This window comes from Zingiber officinale, chromosome 5A, assembly GCF_018446385.1.
Source record: "Zingiber officinale cultivar Zhangliang chromosome 5A, Zo_v1.1, whole genome shotgun sequence".
NCBI lineage: Eukaryota > Viridiplantae > Streptophyta > Magnoliopsida > Zingiberales > Zingiberaceae > Zingiber > Zingiber officinale.
In genome coordinates this window covers 26,365,890-26,386,672 of record NC_055994.1, presented here as the reverse complement: position 1 = coordinate 26,386,672, position 20,783 = coordinate 26,365,890, and the positions used below count along the sequence as shown (strand labels likewise).

At 39.7% G+C, this 20,783-nt stretch overlaps 2 protein-coding genes across 3 annotated transcripts; one reads left to right on the top strand and one right to left on the bottom strand.

Annotated features, from left to right (window-relative positions):
* The first annotated feature begins 413 nt into the window (after window positions 1-413).
* LOC121980335 (protein IQ-DOMAIN 9-like) lies at window positions 414-2,049 on the top strand. Its single transcript, XM_042532329.1, has 6 exons — window positions 414-437; window positions 565-645; window positions 727-891; window positions 961-1,188; window positions 1,333-1,446; window positions 1,530-2,049. Exons 2-6 carry the CDS (start codon window positions 586-588, stop codon window positions 1,887-1,889), a joined length of 927 nt encoding a protein of 308 aa, XP_042388263.1. The 5' UTR covers window positions 414-437; window positions 565-585; the 3' UTR covers window positions 1,890-2,049.
* A 27-nt stretch (window positions 2,050-2,076) lies between these two features.
* Window positions 2,077-5,245, bottom strand: LOC121980334 (transcription factor PCF5-like). 2 transcript variants are annotated; one of them, XM_042532328.1, is made up of 2 exons: window positions 3,500-5,062; window positions 2,077-2,158 (listed from the first exon to the last, which is right to left on the bottom strand). In XM_042532328.1, exon 1 carries the CDS (start codon window positions 4,744-4,746, stop codon window positions 3,538-3,540), a length of 1,209 nt encoding a protein of 402 aa, XP_042388262.1. In that variant the 5' UTR covers window positions 4,747-5,062; the 3' UTR covers window positions 2,077-2,158; window positions 3,500-3,537. The 2 variants fall into 2 exon arrangements, with proteins under 2 accessions (XP_042388262.1, XP_042388261.1); XM_042532327.1 differs by lacking the exon at window positions 2,077-2,158 and adding an exon at window positions 5,131-5,245 and having other exon boundaries at window positions 3,287-5,046.
* Between the last annotated feature and the right edge of the window lie 15,538 nt (window positions 5,246-20,783).

Sequence of the window (20,783 nt, the reverse complement as noted above, 5' to 3'; positions counted from 1 at the left end):
CCGCAGCAAAGCCATGGGGTGGGTGTCGGCTGCTGTACTTAAATAGGCAAAATCTTTCCACCCACCGTTGAATGGCGCTTCCCACCCACTACGAGATGCGCGAGTGGCACGATTTAAAAACTGAGTAAAAAATTGGAACCCAACCGACGCGTGTGAAGACCAGTTGTCATCGCCTTCCCTATCCCCTGACCCACACCTTGTCCTTTCCCCTCGCTTCCAGTTTCATGTCTGCATTGCTTCTACTTGAGGGCTTCTGCTTTAGCGACGCTTCACCTTCTCCTGAATCATCCTCCTCATCTTCGACCTTTAGCTCCTGCGTCCCGGCCGCTGTGTTGTCTTCCAGGTACTGATAACGTTTCGCCTTCAATTTTTATGGATGTTGGCTGGAGGCCATCTTCTTCTTATTTTAGCTTCACAGCTTTGTCAGATCAATCTCGGTCACTTTATCGTTCTTGTTGTAGTTTCAGTAGTAGCAGCTAGGTTTTTCTTTCTTTATGTTCATGTTGCAGTCGTTTATTTGATGAAGGAACTCCTTGAAACATTTTCTGTTTTTTGGCTGCTTAGGGATCTTTCCGTTTAAAGAGGATGGGATCTGGAGATTGGCTTAAGACGATAATTCATAGGAAGAAAACAAAGAAAGCTACGGTAATTATGTAAATAATAAGATATTTCATTCAATCGATATATGTGAGTGAAGTTTGTTGATGAATATTTTGATGTTTATAGGTTTCATCAAACTCGCAATCAAATGGCTTCAAGTTGAAGAATCAAGCCTCTGATCATCCAAATAAGCTACTAAATAATGGAGCTGAAAATGGGAATATTGTAGATGGTGTGACTGCTGAGGCTGCAGCTGCCATTCGGATTCAAACCTCCTTTCGAAGATTTAGAGTATGATGCATGCCTTCTTGTTTTGAGAAGTGGCTAAATTAGTAATATGTCATCTTGTATATTTCTCAGGCAAGGAAAACTCTTAGGAGTCTGAAAAGAAAAGAAAGGTTGCAGGACTTGACGCATCGCAATTCTGTGCAAAAGCAGATATCAAACACTTTGAGACATGTTCAATTGTGGAGCAAAATACAGGCACAGATTAGAACTCGACGCACTATGATGGTTGTGGAAGGCCGCATCAGGCAAAAGAAACAAGAGAACCAGTTGAAGCTCGAGGCAAAGCTTCAGGATTTGGAGGTAATCCGGATTGATAAACATGAATCAAATTTAACATTGTTCATTATTTCTTTTTTCTGTTTTGTAACTTAGCTTTGTTAGATCAAAATAAAGGAACTAAACATTGGCACTGGTGTTGAAAGTCTTATCTTGAGTTCTCAACAGGTAGAATGGAATGGAGGCACCGAAACTAAGGAGGAAATAATTGCTAGGATACAACAAAGGGAAGAAGCTGCAGTTAAGCGCGAGCGAGCAATGGCTTATGCATTCTCCCATCAGGTTTGCTGTTGAACAACTTGCTAAGGTGTGATTAAAACTTATCATTAATTTGACTGCTTGGAATTGTCTTCCACCTGATGCAGTGGAGGGCAAGCTCAGGAATCAACCAAGGGCCATTTGTGTATGAGCTAGCAAAAGGTAATTGGGAATGGAGTTGGGTGGACAAGTGGATTGCAGCACAGCCATGGGAGACAAGGCCTTCTGCTCAGTCTCAAGTTAAGCCGGCTTTGAAAGCCAACAAGAACACCAACCCCTCAACCCAGACAGTACCCACTTCATCAAAGCTTGCAAACACCGATGCAAAGGTTTCAATCAAGAAACCTCCTAAGCAACCGGATGAAGATACTACTCTGAAGATCATAAATACTGCTCGCCTGAGAAGCAAGTGCGGTACATCAAAGCAAGAAGAACAACCTTCTCAAGGAGGGGAACTTGTTACATGACTTAGTTATATAAATAATTGTGTGAATTGAAATTTGTTTAAGGTTTACCAATTCATGTCGACAATAAGTGTTCATTACTGCATGAACATGTAAATGTTTTACAGAATCTGTGTGATATGCATTTGAATTGATGTGAGGCAACAAAGAGTTTGGTTGGAAACTGGTGGAGATTTTTTCAATTTTTTTTCTCTGTAGAGGGATGGCTTGGATGATTGAGACGGGTCTTCCCAATTGGTTGGCCTTTGAAACAATGGGATTACTGTGTTCGCCTGCAAACATCGACAGCAGGTTTGGTCTCTTTCAGCCACATTGAATTCTAATCAATGGAGAACCTACCAGATATCGAGGTTAATTATTTTACTTCCAGTATTTTCCTCTAGCAAAGATATACTACATATCTGTCACTTCAAACGATTAATATCCTAAAAGCAGAGCAATCTATGTTTTAAGTTTTACTGGCCACAGAAAAATCGAGAGATTGTAATGCCCACCAACAGAGTTAGTTGGAGAATTCTCAAGTAAAACAAGAACAATAAATGCTTGAAAACAAGTAAAAACTGATGCTGATTAAAGAAAGAGATCTGTTGTGCAACATGAAGCTACCACAATTCGACACTTGCTCATAGCTGAGCATTACTAATCTAAAAACAATCAATACAAATTTGAGAGTTTCTAGCACATTGAAATTAAAATTATTATTATTATTATAATGCATGGTATCATGTAATTTTGTATAGTTATATACTACAACATTTTATATTTTTAGAGTGAATATATAAAATTATTATTCATTAGTATCTAACTTAACATATCTATTGATTGTGATTTTCAAATTTAGTATAACGAAAGCTTTAGGATGTCTACTAGTATTCCTTTCCGTAAGATCAGATATGGAGGAAGGCTGTCCTTAAGGGCATAGCTGAGTTAGGACTCGAGTGGTAAAATTACCACACGAGCAAAGGTCAAATCCCTTAGGATAGTCAGTGGAGGGCGAATTTGTGTCTAATAAAATCTCTTTTAAGACTGTTCCTCTTATTCAAATCATCTTTCTTGATTCGAGAAGATAAAGAGAGGAGACAAGAAGGTCAAAGGGCAAGATTACCCATCCCCATTAGCCAAATCACTACTCGATCCAAGGATAAACAAACCGGCTGAACATACTAGTACTTGTGCCTATTGGTTGCTAATCACACTAATCCTTCTCTACTTCTTCCTACTTGTCAACATGAAACTGCATTAGTCCTCGTGAATAACTTGTCAATTCTCGATCTTGCTTCTGTGAATTGTAATTGCTCGCTCAAACTGTAACCTTGTCTAATATTTGGGAAGCCTAGGCACATCAAATCTCAGTCGTTTTCATGCAGCAAGCAACAATGCAAATATCACAACATCACAAGTAAAAGCAGTTCGAACGACTCGGACTAGAAAAGCAATTGATAACAACCGTCCCGCAACAGCGCAATTGCTTTGGAAGACAGTGCAAGGGAAACAAAAGATAAGCAAATGATGCTATTTTCACACTCATCCACTGGAACCAAGCAAATCAACGAGTAGTAACTGAAACGAACGATAGAAACTTTGAGAAATCCAGAGTGGAAGCTGGAATTTACCTGTGGAGTGATGGTCTTGTTCTCTTTCTTCCACTCCATTAATGGCGAGAAGCAGAGGGCAGCCGATTTGAGATGCTGCCGTGCTCTTCTTCGCCCTGAATGCGTGGTGGGATGCAGAATCCCAGGATGGCAGCTTCGGAGGTGAATTCGATGGGAGAAACCGAGGAATGGAGCACCGGATGCATCTGGATCTCCGGTTCTGCCCAACCACGGACCGAAGGCGAGTTACTGGACTGAAGGGGTTCCCTCTGAGAGAAAAGCTGGCTCGGGCCGAGAGCAGCGGCCAGAGGCGGCGCAGCCTGCGGTGGCGGAACACCGTAAAGAAATTCTCCGAATCCACCGCCGCTGCTCGACTCGGGCATGTACCATGAAGCCATTTGCCGGTTTTGTTCAGCCCAGCCTAATGAGCGAGCGGAGCCAACGAGTAGAGAATCGTGTGCGGACGGAGTTGGAGCTTGGTGATGGTGGCTGGGCTGAGAGTGTTGAAAGATCGGAAATTGGAAGGATTGGAGTGAGAGGCGGAGGTCTTGAAGGCCCGGCGGGTAGCGTTGACAGCCTACTGGAAGAGTGCTGGAGGATGGCGAAGAAACTGTAGTAGGCGGCATTGGAAATAACGATTTGATCGTATCGGCAATGGCGGTATTGTCAAACGAAGGTGGGAGGAAACTACTGCTCCCACCGCCGCCGCCGCCGCCGCCCCCGTCGTCTCCATCATAGCTGAAGGCAGCAGTCACTGGTGGCTCATCGACCCCAAATTTGTTCTTGCCGGACTCGTCCGAAGGTTGCTCCGAGGCAGAGGAATCGCAGGGTTGTGCAGGAGCTACGGAGGCTGATGCCGCTGCGTCGACGGCTATCGCAGTAGGGGTCCACGCGGGGAGTTCAGCTAGCTGGTCGATAGCTGGCTTGGCGTTCTTGATGAGCCAATCGATGGCCTTGCTGGGGCGGTCGTAGCCAAGCCGGTCCTGGACGTCGTAGAACTGGATGGCAGTGTGGGCGGAAAGGCGGACCCGGCGGTCGCGGGGGCCCTTGGAGGTGCACACTTTGCTGTGGCGATCCTTCCGGCCGGTGGACCGCACAATGTGGCCTCCTTCGACCTCCACAATCTCTCCCCCGCCGCCGCCGCCGCCGCCGCCTCCCCTCAGCCTTCCCGACCTCGGGTAAGGCGGCGGCCCCTGCTGCTGCCGTCGATGGCGAAGGGGGATCTGTTGGAAGCCGAGGCCTCCATGGTGAGCACGCTCGTCTTCCATCCTCTCCGCATACTCGAAAGACGAAGCCGGGGCACTTGATATGAAGCTACTGCCGCATGATTACTGACTCCAAATCGTCGTTCTTCGTCAGCTCAGCCTCCTGCTTAAGAGATTGGCTTTGTTAACAGTGAAAACAACCTCTCATGGCTTCCTGCTCCCCACTTCTGCTGCTTGGTGGTCTGTGAACATGTGATGGTGGCGCCACTCTTGCTTCCCTGGAAAAGTCTCGGCCATACAAGTCTCGGGATCCCTAAGCAATACCAGAACTGGAGCTCCCTCTGCCTACAGCAACACAATACACTGAGCACAGTGCATCAGAGGACAAGAAGAATAGAACAAAGAAGGAGACATTGCAGAGGGAAATGAGTTTGCCATGCCACTTACACTTTCACTCCCAAGGTAATAATTCGGAAATGAGAAAAATAACTAAATCAATATAGAAGAAAAAACAGATTGTTCTTTTGTAGGCGGAAAAGGACTGCAAGAACAGAACGATCTGGGATGGGCACACAGAAGAAGCACGATGCTGGTGGTTTGGGTTTTAGTCAAAAAGACGGAAGAGGCAGACTGGAGGGATAGCCTCTCTCTCTGGGGCATGAGCTTACTGGGAGTTACTGTGGGAGAGAAAGAGCGAAGAGATGGATAGCAAGACAAGGAGACGAGAACCCCTGCTACAGTTCGATCTCTCCTTCACTGTGCGGCGACTGTTGATATTTATTTCTTACATTTATCAACACACGCTATTGTTATTAAAATTATTATTTAATTGTTCGATGAAAGTCGTATGCAGCATAAAAAATTAAAAATAAATAATTCATTTTTAGTCTTTATAAATCCACTAAGTATTTATAGTCAGTCAGACAATATGTACAGCAACTCATTAAGAGATATAAATTTTATGTGGAAAAATCTATTAATTCATTTTAGATATTATTATTAGATTGATAATAAAAATAGATTTAAAATTATATATAAGATGGGATTAAGATATGGATTCTTCTTTTTTATTTCATCCAGTCGCTTTTGATCTCCGGATTGTTCCAACGACTGGAAGAAAATGACGATGACTTTCTAATCAGATTAATCTTTGTCATTTTCGATGATATTAGATTCTATTTTAAAATTATTTCATTTTTTTTTCGGATTCATATACAAAGAACAATTCGTGGTTCAAAAATCTTTCAGCGACGTTAAGTGATTTTTCACACTAGTATTTATCCTCGAGTAACCCTGTTCAAAGCATTCCTTTTGATCTTGGATACTGCTAGAATTAGGGTATTTTTTGTAAGAGACGAAAGGCTAAGTGGCCGTTGATTAAACTGGGATTAACAAGGGATTCGTACTTTTTTCACTTTCGTTTTGCACATGATTTTATTCATTGGAGCACGAGGTGAAGTTGCCCCCCAGGATGTTCTCGGAGGGCAGCCGTTGTTTACATAAAAAATAAAAGATACTCGAGATATTTTATATCAGTTGAAAATTAACTCCAAACTTTAATCATCATGTCAATATTAACTGTGCCAATCCGTTAGTGTATCACATGATTTTATTCACGGTCATGACTCGATTGGCATAAAAAAAAATTATTAGGGAACCCAAAGGACAATCATAAATCATTGTCTATTTATCACTAATCAGTTGTTGGTTACTTTGGTAGTTCAATGTCTTTAACCCCAACAAAGAAGACAAAAAAAAGTGTACAATGTTCACATGTTAAAAGGGAGCTAGATCAATAAATTTTGAGAGGAAATAAAAATAAAATTAAATAAAAATATAAACAAGATTAAATGTAGGTATGCCTTTTTTTTTTTTTTAATCAAAATGTCAAAATTACCATTACTTAAATTATTGAACCATAGTCTAACTTTGTTCACCCGTTTAAAAAAACATCAAATTGAATACTCAATTGGACTAATAAATGCATCTAAGTAAACTCATGTATTGGTTTGATTTAGTTTTATTTATCAATTTGGATCATAGTTTTCCACCCATTGTTGGACAAGAGCAAGAGCTTGAATACGAGGTGCAACATCAACTCATGGAAAATTGATATTGGATGCTTATAAAAAAGATGTGAAAACATGGACATGAAACACATAAGAATCATGTGAACTTACATAATTATAGTAAAAAATGATTATGTTCATATCAAATATCTATTATATCTTATCCCTAGATTATGTGAAAGGAGATAAATCATAATGTCAATTTATAGTCGGACCATCAAGTGGCTAGAAGGCGGGAAGAGTTTTTTTTTCCTGAGGACAGACACCCATTGACAATTGATCTCTACCTTATTGTAACAAATCTGTTACTTTCTAACTAACTGGACACCCCTTAGAGACCATGTGAACTATATGTTGGGGTAATCAAGGATAATATTTTGATATTTAGACAAAATATTAATAAGTTAGTTTATGTAATACTTATTAATAAGGTGTACCAAGTATCCAAGTGTAAGTCACTTAACACAATATTGTAGGTGCAATATCAAAAGTCTTGATAAATCAAGGATGATTAAATATTTGACAAGCGAAAGCCCCAGTAAGATAAGGGTGATAGATGCTTAACACAAGACTAAAAATGGGAATTCTTGAGAATATTAAGTCTTGAAGAAAGATATTCTTTAATTCCTAGTGGTCTTCATTTTGTTCAAGATTGAATGTGAGAGCATATATAATTATGTTAGGACCTTGCGAGCTAGAGGGAGGATTTAATAGCTCAAATATCTTAGTTATTGAGATTGGCCAAAGGAAACTTCAAAGTGAAACAAGCACGACACACATACAACACTAACGCAGATAATTTTACTTGGTATTCACCTCTTAAGGCGATTAATTCAAGGGTTCACTCCTAGCTATCTACTTTCACTAAATCTTCACCTTCTCAGACTAAATTTAAAGGTAGAGAAACCTTCTAATAGTAGGATTATAATGTAGGGTTTAAGTTAGGAAACTCTCATTTATGCTTTGACATAAGATGAAGAAGAAAGTTGGACTAATATGAGTTACCCCAACTTAATCATATTGTTAAACATAAAAAAGGAGATTGTTGGTGTAATCGTCCCCAAGTCAAGGTTGACTTGTTTAACTAAGCTTGGGTTAGTCCAAGCTTGAGTTTCAATATTTGACAATATGCGAGAGAGAAGTCAAGTAGGTCAAGGGAGAACCAAATATTTAACTGAGAAAATCCTAATTGGAGATTAGGCAACAAAAAATTCTAACTAGAGATTAGGCAAACTGAGGTTAGGTAAGAAAAATCCTAACTGGTGGTTAGGTAATAAAAAGTCTTAATTGAGGTTAGGCAAGGGAAAATCCAAACTAGAGATTAGGCAAGGGTGAGAAGTCTACCGAGTGACTAGTCCTAATTGTAGGCTAAGCAAGGGAAGTCTTAACTAGAAGTTAGGCAAGGGTAAGAAGTCTACCGAATGACTAGGGGTGAGCATTCGGTTAATTTGGTTAATTCGATTAATTTGATATTAATTTTGTATAAATCCTTTTTATTGTTATTTTAAACAAATTTAGTTAATTCGGTGTTAATTGAAATAACTAATTCGGTTAATTCAGTTTTAGTAAAACTTTGATTTGATTCGGTTAGCCAACACTAAATCGGGTTTCAGTTAATTCGGTTAATTTATGGACCGAATTAACCGAATGCTCACCCCTACGAATGACTAGTCCTAATTGGAAGTTAGGCAAGGAAAGTTTAGCCAGAAGGTTGGCAAGAGGAAAATACAAGTAGGTCAAGGAGGATCAGATACTTGGTGAGAAATTCCAAGTGAGTTAAAAGTTGACCAGATACTTGGTAAATAATCCCTAGCACTTCAAGGTTACTAGATGTTGAGCAAAGGAAGTCTAGGTAGGTTGAGGTCAACTGGATACCATCAAGATGTAGACTCAACCTTGGAAATGATGAAATTAAGGTTAGCAATCGATTGATGAGGACAAACCCTATACCTAAACCTTTAAGTTTTGGTACTCCAATCAATTTTCATAATAAATTGAGTAGCACCAATCAATTGGTGGTCATCACCAATCGATTAGGAGCTTAATTCACGAAAATAGAAAGGGCTATAATCAATTAGTTCAACCGATTTTGACATCCCTAATCGATTAGGGAAATCGATTAGCTGAGCTTTCGTGAAGCACAACAAGCTTTAAAATCGATTCGCCTAATCAATTTAGAGGTGACAATCAATTAAGGCAATCAATTGACTATCTTTTTGCATGAGAACAGAAGGCAGTGGAATTGATTGGGCAATCAATTTAGGCCTCATTAATCGATTGAGGTAATCGATTGGAGGCTCTTCGTGAGAGTATAGAAAGTTTTAGAATTAATTGACTTAATTGATTACAAGTTGTCAATTGATTGGTATGACTCGTCAATCGATTGGTCGGGTGAAAAAGAGCCATTCTGTAAGTTTGAATGGTTGGATCCTAAGTGGCAATTGATTAGAGATAGGGAAAATCAATTAGGAAGCATTTTCTAGCCCAAAGGCAACCCTAGAAAAAGGGATTTCATGGAGTTTCTTTGACGCCAGCTCTTGGTGTTGGTGTAATATCCCTTGGGTCAAGATTGACTAAGTTGACTAAGCTTTAGTTGGCTCAAGTTTAAGTCTTGGTGTTTGGGTTTTGATGCTTGACAACATATGGAGATTGCAGTTGCAATTATCCGTGTGTGGGATTGGTCAAGTAGATCAAGGTTGCCAAGGTTGACCAAATATTTGATTGAAAAGTTCTAACTGGAGATTAGGCAAGGATAAGTCTAACAGGAAGGTTGATAGGAGATGAAAATTCAGGTGGGTCAGTGTTGACTGGACACTTGGTGTTAAAAGTCCTCATGAGTGAAGCTATGAAGATGAAAAATCCTAGTGAGTGAAGGCAGGTGAAAACCCTAGTGAGTGAAGCTAGGCAGAAAGAAAGTCATGGTGAGTGAAGTTAGGCAGAAGAAAAGTCCTGGTGAGTGAAGCTAGGCAGAAGGAAAGTCATGGTGAGTGAAGCTAGGCATGTGAAGGTCCTGGTGGGTCAAGGTTGTCCGGACATCTGGTATTGGGAAATCCAAGTGGGCCAGGGTTGATCGGATACTTGGCATGAGATGGTAAGTCCAAGTGGGTCAAGGTTGATTGGACATTTGGTACAAGGAGAAAAGTCTAAGTGAGTCAATGGATTGACCAGACACTTGGTGAAGAAGTCTTAACAGGTTAAGGTAGACTAGAAACTAAGCAACGAGGAATCTCAATAGGTCAAGGTTGACTAGATATTGAGTAAAGAATCCTAGACTTCAGTTTGGGAAGTTAGGGTTTGGGAAGTTAACTTAAGCGACTAAGGTAATAGCTTAGGCTTAGAATCACGAGAAAAGTCCTTTAATTGATTGGTGTAATCAATTAGGACACCGTAAGCGATTACCCTAATCACTTACGGTGACTTTTGCTTCGAACATAATGGTCCTGTTCGAAGTTTAAGCGATCAGGCTGATCATTTAAGCTATTTCTTGCAATTGAACAAACTATTGCTGAATCGATCTGGCTAATCGATTCAGCAATGCCTAATCAAATAAGGTAGTCGATTAAGGTTGAAAATATAGCCGTTTATACAGGTTGTTGACATGGTAATCGATTAAGGCGCCAACAGTAACCTTAGAAAAGGGTTTTTCGAGCTCGGTTCTCCATAGCGCTCATACGGTTCTCTTCTCCACTCTCATCATCAAGCTCACTAGTTCTTGAAGTTTCTTGGAGTAAAGTGTTGCTGCACTCCCAAGGTCAAGAGGTGTTCCTAAACAACAAGAAGAAGATGTTGGTGCAATCGACCTCCAAGGTTTTAATGTCAGAAAAATATGTTTAAGTATGTTTAAGTATGGAGCTTGATCTAGGGAAGTCCTAGTTGTAGGCTAGGCAAGGGAAGTCCTAGTTGGAGGATAGGCAAGGGAAATTTCGGTATATTGTGGAAGCCAGGTGGATAGGTTTGGAGGACCTGTGTAACGATCCAAAATTCCTCATTACGAGTCCTAATAGTGGTTAAAAATAGTTAGAAATACTTTAGAAATATTCTAGAGATTTTTAGAAATTTTTAGAATATTTTTATGTAATTTTTGGAGGTCGTTTGGTATTTTTACTAAACGAAAGAAGTTTCGACAAAAAAATGTCGAAGCCGAGATTCAAACCTGCGACCTCCGGCCGAGCCAACTCTTAAGCGAATCCAGCTAACCAAGTGTTCCAGCGAGAGTTGCTGATTAAAGAAGGAGAAAAATTTATTTAAGCAGTAGTTAATAATTAGGAAATAATAGGAAGAAAAGGGTTGCAGATCTGTTAAGAAGATTTGAACCCACGAGCCAAGCCTTAAGCAACGCGCGACTGACCAAGTGTTCACGCGGGCAGATCTGTTTAGAAAAGGTAGCAAATTTATTTAAAAAAGTTAACCGAATATTGAGTTATAAGAAGAGAACTTAGGGCTTGATTAATTTTCCCGTGACCTAGAAAACTCCCCTCCTCTTTGTTCTTCTGCTCGCGGCGTCGACTTCCTCTCGGGCGAAACCCCAGCCGAAACTAGGGCTTCGTCTCCGGCGCCGACCAAGGGGTGTTTTCGCTAGATTTTCACATCTTCTCGATCACCTCGTCGAGGAGAGCTTGTGGACGCGAGGAATCGCCGGGATTTGCGAGATTCTCCGAATCCCTAAAGGTCGAACTCGGCTGTGAGTCAAGGAAACAAAGGTAAGTTGCTCACTCACCTGCGGTAAGAGTAGTTTGGTGTGTTTCTTCTCATTTTTTTTCTGAAGCATGAAGAAGGGAGCAAAGAGTTGAGGTTGTGCTGTGTACCTCATAGAAAGGAATAGGGTTTGTATGTTAGTTTATGGTTGTTTGCTTCGGACCTTGTTTCTTGTTATTCTTCTTGTTTTCGAATCCTGCCGTGGACCGAAACAGTAGAAATCATATGTTTCCTTTTTGCTGCCGTGGCACATTGCAAAGAATTTGTGCCGAGAATTCATCTTTTGATTTCAATAGAGTTGGTGGCTTTAGAATTTCCTGCCGTGAATTGAGGTTTCAGGCTTGGTTTTCTTCTTTGCATGTATACTGTAACATGTTTTAAGATTTTGTTTGCTGCCATGAGTTAAGGTTTCAGATCTGGTTTTTCTTCTTTATCTAGTATGCTGTAAAGAATGTTATTTAAAGTTCACTGCCGAGGACCTCAAAGGAATGAAATAAATTGTATGAACTAGGCATGTAGATTAGATTCTTCAGCCCTATAATTTACGTTTCACATTCAGATTTAGTTTTTTCTCCTTGTTACCTTAATGGGCATGATTGGCTTATGTTTATCCCTGCTTATGGTTTGAGCAGATTTAGTTACCTTACTACTTGTTTAGATTCATACTTCATGGAGATGGAGTTCCTAAATCCAAAATTGTATAGATTTTAGAAGATATGACATATATAGTAGCAGGGTACATTTAATTTGGTGCCTAGTAGATTTAATGTACTTGCTGTAAAGAGATGGGTACAATTTTGAAGAAGTCAGATTTTGCTTTTCTTGGTTTTAATTTAGTTGTGATCTTGTGGGCAGATCTAAAAGGTTATAACATGAATTCAAAGTGGTTTTGGTTCTAAGTGTCGGTTTTGGATTTTGATTACTTTCTTTTGTACAGATTAGTTGCCTTGGAAGAATTCTGTGAAGTCTAAATTGTATTAGAGTTTACTGTACGTTTAGTTGCATTGGAAGAATTTTGTGATGTCTAAATTGTATTAGAGTTTACTGTACAGTTTAGTTGCTTTAGAGATTTCTATGAAGTTTAAATTGTATCAGAGTCTGCTGTACAGATTTGTTTTGTGCTTATTAGACCACTTCTTTTAGGATTTATGAGCATGATTAATTCAATCCTGTGAAGTTTGATTTGGTTTAGAGCTGCTATGCAGTTTCGGTTGGTATTATGAAAGGGTTACGGGCAATTCCCTTTAGAGTTTCAAGTGCAGATTTTATTAAGCTTATAGTGCAGAAATTTGATTAAGTTTATAGGCAGATTTGATTAAGCTTATAGTGCAGAATTTTGATTAAGTTTGTAGGCAGATTTGATTAAGCTTACATGCAGAGTTAGTTTTAGTGTAGTTTTAATAAGCATTTCAGTACAGTTTCATTAAGTATTTCCATGCAATTCTGTTAAGTATTTAAGTACAGTTTTATTGAGCATTTTAGTGCAGTTTTGTATGAGACATCCTCTTAATAGAGTATTAACAAGTATAAGCAAGATAAAGAAAAGAAAGAAAAAGGCCAAGGCCTTAAGTAGATCTCAAAGTCAAGACTTTAGGGATTTTGGCACACAAGGTGCTTATTAAACTGTCAAGACATTTAAAGAAGAAGTAATTAAGATAAATCAGCTTATAAATCAGTATTTTACTTTTATCAGTGGCACTGTGCTGGACTCTCAGTTGTCCTTGGGTTGGGCTCCCATAGTCGTCCCTAGGTTTAGATAACTTAGTATGATGGACTCTCAGTTATCCTTGGGTTGGGCTCCCATAGTCGTCCCTAGGTTTAGATAACCTAGTAAACCCTACTAGATTCGGGACCAACTATCTCGGGTCTAGTTAGGGATGCGTGCATAGCAAGTACAGTTGCCGGGCCCAAGAAGAAAGTTGATTATTATTTTGAAGTATTATAAGTATAAGCTTTTGAACAAGTAAAATAAGTTGCACATAAGTATAAAAGTATTAAAGTATAAGTTTTAAACAAGTGGAATAAAAGAATAAGTTTAGAACAAATGAAATAAGTTTCATTTTGTTTTAAATCAACAAGTTTAGTTTTCTTTTATGCTAGCATGTTATTTAGATTAGCTTACTGTTCTTTGCTATTAGAAGAGCATGAGTAGCTTTACATATTTAGCATTTCAGCCTGTTTGATTCCATTACTATTGGATGAACATGAGTAGTCTTCAGTAAGTATTCAGTTAGTTCATGTTATAGATACATGTACATGCATATCAAGATTTTTGTGAGTTAGATAGCGCTTACTAAGCATTTTGCTTATAGATTGCATTTCCTATTACTGTAGATAAAGGAAGGCGACAAGGAGGTGCGGATGGTGTGTGATGCCAGGACTATGGGAGATGCTTGGGCATTTTTAAGTTTCCATATTTTAGTGATTAATAAATATTTGAGATTGTATCTTACATTTCTTGTCATTGGAGATTATTTTGTTTTAGATTGTATGCTGAGATGAGTTTGACACTTATTTAACTGTGTGGTTGTTTGATATATGTTCCAGCAACTTATGGCTGACGTATACTATGTATGTATCTCAGTTTATTTTCACTGGTACAGAGGAGATACTGCCGAAATTTTTCGGTAGAGACTCCTCGTGGTTTCGATTATACCAGTTAAGTAGAGTTAGTAGTTAAGTAACGGTTATCCTTAGAGAGTAGTATAGTAAGAAGGGTGGTCGTTACAACCTGATCCCTGGGTAGCCGAATACTGAGGCAAGGGAAATCTCGGTATATTGTGGAAGCCAGGTGGATAGGTTTGGAGGACCTGATCCCTGGGTAGCCGAATACTGAGTCTTGGTGAGTGAAGCCAGGTGGAGAAAATCCTAGGGGGTGGTAACCTTAGGTAACAAGAAGTCTTGGAGGAGTAAACTTCAAGCAAGGTTGATTTGTTGGTCGACCGAACTAGTGGATCTCGGTAAATCTAGGATTAGGTTTACCATTATATTCTGTATTACTATTATTGCTGTTGGCTAATATAGTATTGCAGGAAAGGTCTTAGTGGATCAGGTGATCAGACACTGAGCAGGCAAAGTCCAAACATGTCTGGAGGACCATGTTTGGCAGGTAAGTTGAGGTAAACAACTGGAGGAGCGACAGTGAGGTCAGGTTCCTGAAAGGAACAACCTAAGGTCACTGATCCAACTAAAGAAACCGGGAAGGTTTCCAAGTTGAGATCAAGATAGTTTTACTGTCTAATATTACTCATGCATTATATATATATTACTATGCTAACCTTTGTGTTGCAGGGATACTTTGCTTAATTCTGTGTTGCAGGTTCGACCGGATCGGTCGACCGATCCCTAGGGATCGGTCGACCAAACCAAGTTGACTCAGCACAGGCCAGCTCATCAGCATCGCTCAGAAGCAAAAGGAAATAGAGCTGATCGGTCGACCAAACCCTTGGATCGGTCGATCGAACCAATCAACATTAATGCACAGTAAATGCGAATCTTGGCAAATCTCGACGAACAAGGAAGGAGCCTGTTCGGTCGACCGAAAAATGGGATCGGTTGACCGAACCCTCTATGAGCAATTAATGTCAGAAGATCAAGCCAGCGTCAGACTCCAGCCAGGAAGGAAGGGAGCTGGTTCGGTCGACCGAACAGAGGGATCGGTCGACCGAACGTCCATTACACCTATAAAAAGAGGCTCGAGGTTTGATGCTAGAATAACACTTCTGATCATCTTAAAAATCTCTTCTTTGCGTACGGATCGTGCTACATCAGCTCAGCAAGCCACTCCGTCCGGAAGTACCGACCAAGCTACATTCTACGCATACTACTGTCAGTATAATTTTTGTATTGCACTTAATTTTAAATAAGATAGTAGGGTTGTTACTATCTCATACCTTTTGTATCTGTATGATCTGCTTCTTTCTGAAGGTTTTGGAAAGAAGGGTTATAGTGTTTTGCCCATCGGTGTGGTCAAGGACCATGGGCCTTCGAGTAGGAGTCGAGCTAGGCTCCAAACGAAGTAAATGAACTTGTCCCTCTCTCTCTTTACTTTCCGCTGTGCACGACTTTGATTTCAAACAAAAAGAAAAGTTTTTAAAGGTGCGATATTCACCCCCACCTCTATCGCTCTTATTCGATCTATCAATTGGTATCAGAGTCTCGTTAGCTCTGAAATTACGCAACCATTTTTCAAAGCACCTTTTTTAATTTTTTTTTCATTTATTTATTTTTTAATTTTCTTTCATTCTCTTTTTTCCCGCACTACTAATCCTAAGATGAAAGTCTTGGAAATATTTTTCTTTCTTTGATTGCAAGAATGTCGATGTCATATCAAGAAGGGAAAAGTTGTTGGATCGAAACGCGCTAGAGGGGGGGGGGGGTGAATAGCGCTCGCGGCTATTGTGTTCGATTATCGGAATCGTAAAAAAGATTCGTTCAGAAATTAAAGCAGCGGAAATGAAATAATGAAACACAGACACGAAGGATTTTACTTCGTTCGGAGCCTGTGACGACTCCTACTCGAAGGCCCGCGATCTTTGATCGCTTTCGATGGGCAACAACTATAAGCACGATTATTACAAACTAAGTATTACAATAAGTGCGTTAAATAAATCTATACCGACGACGGAAAATGAGATCTCGGAGCTCTGGGTCGTCAGGCATGAGTAGCAGCACTTCAAAACGTCTTTTGGAACAGCACGTGGCAAGAGAAACACTTATAATCAGATGAATTGAGGTGCTGCTCGAAACCCCCTTATAAAGGGTGTTCAAGGCGCCTTGGAAGCCTCTAAAGGCGCCTCCATACTGCCGAGTCACCCGCGTGGATCAAGCTTGAACTAGTCGAAGTTCATCTGCTCAAGGAGCCTTATGCCCCATTCAAGATGCCTTCCAAGGCGCCTTATGACTCCTTCAAGATGCCTCCCAAGGTGATTCGCAGCCAGCTCCAACTTTGCACCCGAGGCGCCTCGGACACTGTTCATCCGAGGAAAGACTTTATTATTTTGTACCTACAAGACATGTTAGTCCAAAACAATATCCTGCAACACAAGGTTAGCACATAAAGCCATAAATAAGGTAACAAAATATTATCGATAGTCATCAGACTATCCGGGTCTGACTTCGGATTTCCGTCCGGAAATCCTAGGTCGACCCGACGCCTACTGTTCCCTCTACGGGGAACGCGTCCTCACCTACTCCACTCAGGAGATTTACCTGCTGCGAGTGCGATCCTCCAGATCGACTGGACTTTTGCTCAGCACTCGACACTTCCGGACTTTCTGCTGGACATCCGCTTCCCGGCTAGTCCAGTCTTTCACCTGGTTTGCGACACCAAGACTTTCCACCTAGGGTTACCACCCCTTAGGACTTTTGCCTGAAGCCATCGACCTGCCAAGACTTTCCGCATAGGGTTACCACCCCCTATGACCTAGGGTTCCCACCCCCTAGGGTTTTCCCTATGCCTAACCGCAGCTAGGACTTTTCTCCAGCTAGGGTTACCGCCCCCTAGGACCTAGGGTTACCACCCCCTAGGGGTTTCACCTGCCTAACCGCAGTTAGGACTTTCCTGAAACACTCATTCAACATGTTAGATAACAACAAGACTTAACTTTGAACCCTTTGCCATTATCAAAACTTGGGTTCGATCGTCGGATGCTTCCCGCACCAACAAAAGTATCTACAACCCTCCACCGTACGATCAAGTCTACTTCAATTCTTGGAGGTAAATGATGGAGTGCTTCGTTGGAAGCAACAATTTCGACAACTGGATCACACTGAGACAACCTTCTCAAAACTCAGAAGCAAACTCAAAGGTAATAGACATTTTAATTAGTATTTTGCCTAATAAAGTTTTGTGTCAATTAGAAGATTACAAGAACGCATTCGAGATGTGGACCAAATTGATCGAGCTTCACGAGACTCCGTCAAGGCTAGAAGATCAAGACGAAAATGAGTTCGAATTCGAGTCTGAATCCGAAGAGCTATCCTTAGAGCCAGATCTAGAAGAACAAGACCAAATCAACTTCATCGCTCTAGTGGCTAAGGAGGAGACTAATGGATCCGAACTCAAGTAAGAATAAGTGTCCAAACCTGAACCTGAGTCTGGCCAAATTCATGAGACTGAATCTGAAATGGCAATGGTCAAGGGGGAGAATCCTAATGAGGATTCAAAAGGTAATATTGTAAATTCAAAATTTAAGGAACACATAACATGTTTTAATTGTAGAGAAAAATGACACTACAAAAATAAATGTTCAATGAATCGATCTGTACAACCGGAGGCAAAGGAGGAACCGATGCCTAGAGTCCGAAAAATGAAGGACCACATCAAATGTTTCAAGTGCAAAAAGATGGGACACTACAAATCTCAATGTCCAGAGAGAAGACCCAAGAATTCAGGGGGAGCAATTATGGTAAATAAATTTGAATTATTTGAAAATTTACATGCTTTAGATCATTCTTGTTTGAATTATACTATGAATTTTAAAAAGCATGAAAATCCTACATTACTTAACAAAACTAATTTAATTAATAAAAACTTAATTAATTTAAATGTAACTAAAATGAATCAATTCAACCCAAACAATAATCAAGACCTAGATCTAGTTAATCAAAATTTATTTATTCAAAATAATTTAAATTTAAATCAAAATAATAATATTCTAAAATTAACTAACAATAAACAGAACTTAACTAAAAATTTAGAAAATAAAAATAAGAAACAAAACTATAAATTAAATACAAAATCAAATTTTAGAAAACTAGAAAAACAAAATAATGTTTTGAAAAATAAAATTGATAAATTAGAAAACATTATTAATAATTTTATCAACTCACAAAATCTAGATTTAAGTTATAAATCAAAACCAAATCTAAAACAAAACTTTCATAAACTTAATTATAATCATGTACCATTTAATTATGAAATTAATCAATATTGATAATAATAATAACAATAAAACAACAACAATAATAATAATAATAATAATAATAATAATAATAATAACAATAAAACAACAACAACAATACAACAATAATATTAACAATAACAATAAAATAATAATATTAAAACAACAACAATAAAACAATAATATTAATAAACAATAATAAAACAGTAACAACAACATCAACAACACAAACAATTTGTATCATGCATGACTTATTTGACTTGTTTGAATTGTTTAACTTGTCATGATCATGCATACTTATCTGTTATATAACATGTCATGCATCTTCTCTTTATGTTATTAGTTTAGAATGGTTAGTTAAAAAAGGTTTACCAAACCCTAATAACATAGCATCAGAATGGATTGAGATGATAGTACGTCAAGGAAGTTTTGTCGAAGGCATGTCTAAGCTGAATCTTGTGTATTCTACTTGATACACTAGACTTAGCGGATCTGACCGAAGCTACCCCAGTAAAACATGGGCTAGTTAGACCAAAATTTAGTATTAAGTTTTTTGAGCGGGAACAGTTTGGAAAGTCTTCAGCAAGTGGTCTACCATTGATATATTGGTGCAGGAAGCATTCGACGATCGAACCCGAGTTTTGATAATGGAAAATGGTTCAAAGTTAAGATTAATTGTTGTCTAAACACACTTGAATAAGTATTTCAGGAAAGTCCTAACTGCGGTTAGGCAGGTGAAAATCCTAAGGGGTGGTAACCTTAGGTCCTAGGGGGCGGTAACCCTAGGTGGAGAAAAATCCTAAGGGGTGGCAACCTTAGATCCTAGGGGGTGGTAACCCTAGGTGGAGGAAAATCCTAAGGGGGGTAACCCTAGGTCCTAGGGGGTGGTAACCCTAGGCAGAAAGTCCAGTCGGTCTGGAGGATCAGATTGGCATCAGGTAATCTCTCCTGAGGGGAGTAGGTGAGGACACGTTCCTCACAGAGGGAACAGTAGGCATCGGGTCGACCTAGGGTTTTCGGTCGGAGATCCGAAGTCAGACCCAGACAGTCCGACGACTGTCAAATACTGCTTTCACTATATTTTATGTGTGCTAACTTTGTCTTGCAGGGTATGTGTGTGTCTTGTGAACTAACATACTTTGCAGGGACAAATGAGCAAGGCCAACCTCAGATGAACAGTGTTAGAGGTGCCTCCATGGAGCTTGGAGGCGCCTCGGGTGCAAGGCAGAATCAGGCTGCACAGCAAGCTTGGAGGTGGCTTAGACGGAGTTTGAGGCGCCTTGGACCAGGACTTGGAGGCGCCTTGGAGTGGCCATGGAGGCGCCTCAAGCAGGATAAGAGAAGAAGCTTTCAGCGCTGATCCACGTGGCTAACTCGGCTGCTTTGAGGCACCTCGGAATGGCTTTGAGGCGCCTCTAGCACTGTTTAAAAGGGGTATTCAAGCAGCAGGTTAATTCAACAAATTACGAAGCAATCTTCTCCTGTGTGCTGCAAACAAGACGACCCAAAAGTACTGCTACAAGTGCTCGACTACCCAGAGCTTCAAATCTTTAATTTTAGTTGTCGGTACAATGTTTAATACTGTTAATCTGTAATACTTTTGTAACTAAATTTGCGCGATATTGTAACGACCCACCTTCTACACTACTACTACTCTCTAAAGGTGGACGCTATTTAACTACTAACTTTACTTAATCGGTACGCTACTTAACTACGAGAAATCCCTACCGAAAAATTTTGACAAAATTTCCCCTGTACCGGTGACCAAATCAACAATACAAACAGTGTATACTCAGCCACAGGCGGCTGGAATATATAATTACACAACCACGCAGTATAATAACTCAATAAGAAGAAGGAAACTACTCTAGCAATAGTAAACAGATAGTACTCCAACGATAAAACATAACAAGCTACAAGTGCTGAATAGACTCAATTACAATCTCAACTTCATCATAGCATTAAGGAGAAAAGAAAAAGGAAACTCTAAACAGGTAAGTTTTAACAACTCCTTAGCAAACTCTTGATCTCTCCATAGTCCAGCCATCACACACCTTCATCACCACCACCTTGTCGCCTTCCTTTCATACTTTAGCTTTTCCTTTATCTGCAGTAGGAGGAAATGCAGTCTATAAGCATAAAGCTTAGTGAGCGCTATCTAACTCACAAAAACTCGATATGCATGTATATAAATAAAAGCATGCTAAAACTGAATGCTAACATATAAAACTACTCATGCTCATAAATAGCAAAGGAATCATACTAACTGAAATACTAAACCTGTATAGCTAATCATGCTCATAAACCAATAAAGGAATCATACTAACTGAAATACTAAACATGTATAGCTAATCATGCTCATAAACCAATAAAGGAATCATACTAACTGAAATACTAAACATGTATAGCTAATCATGCTCATAAACCAATA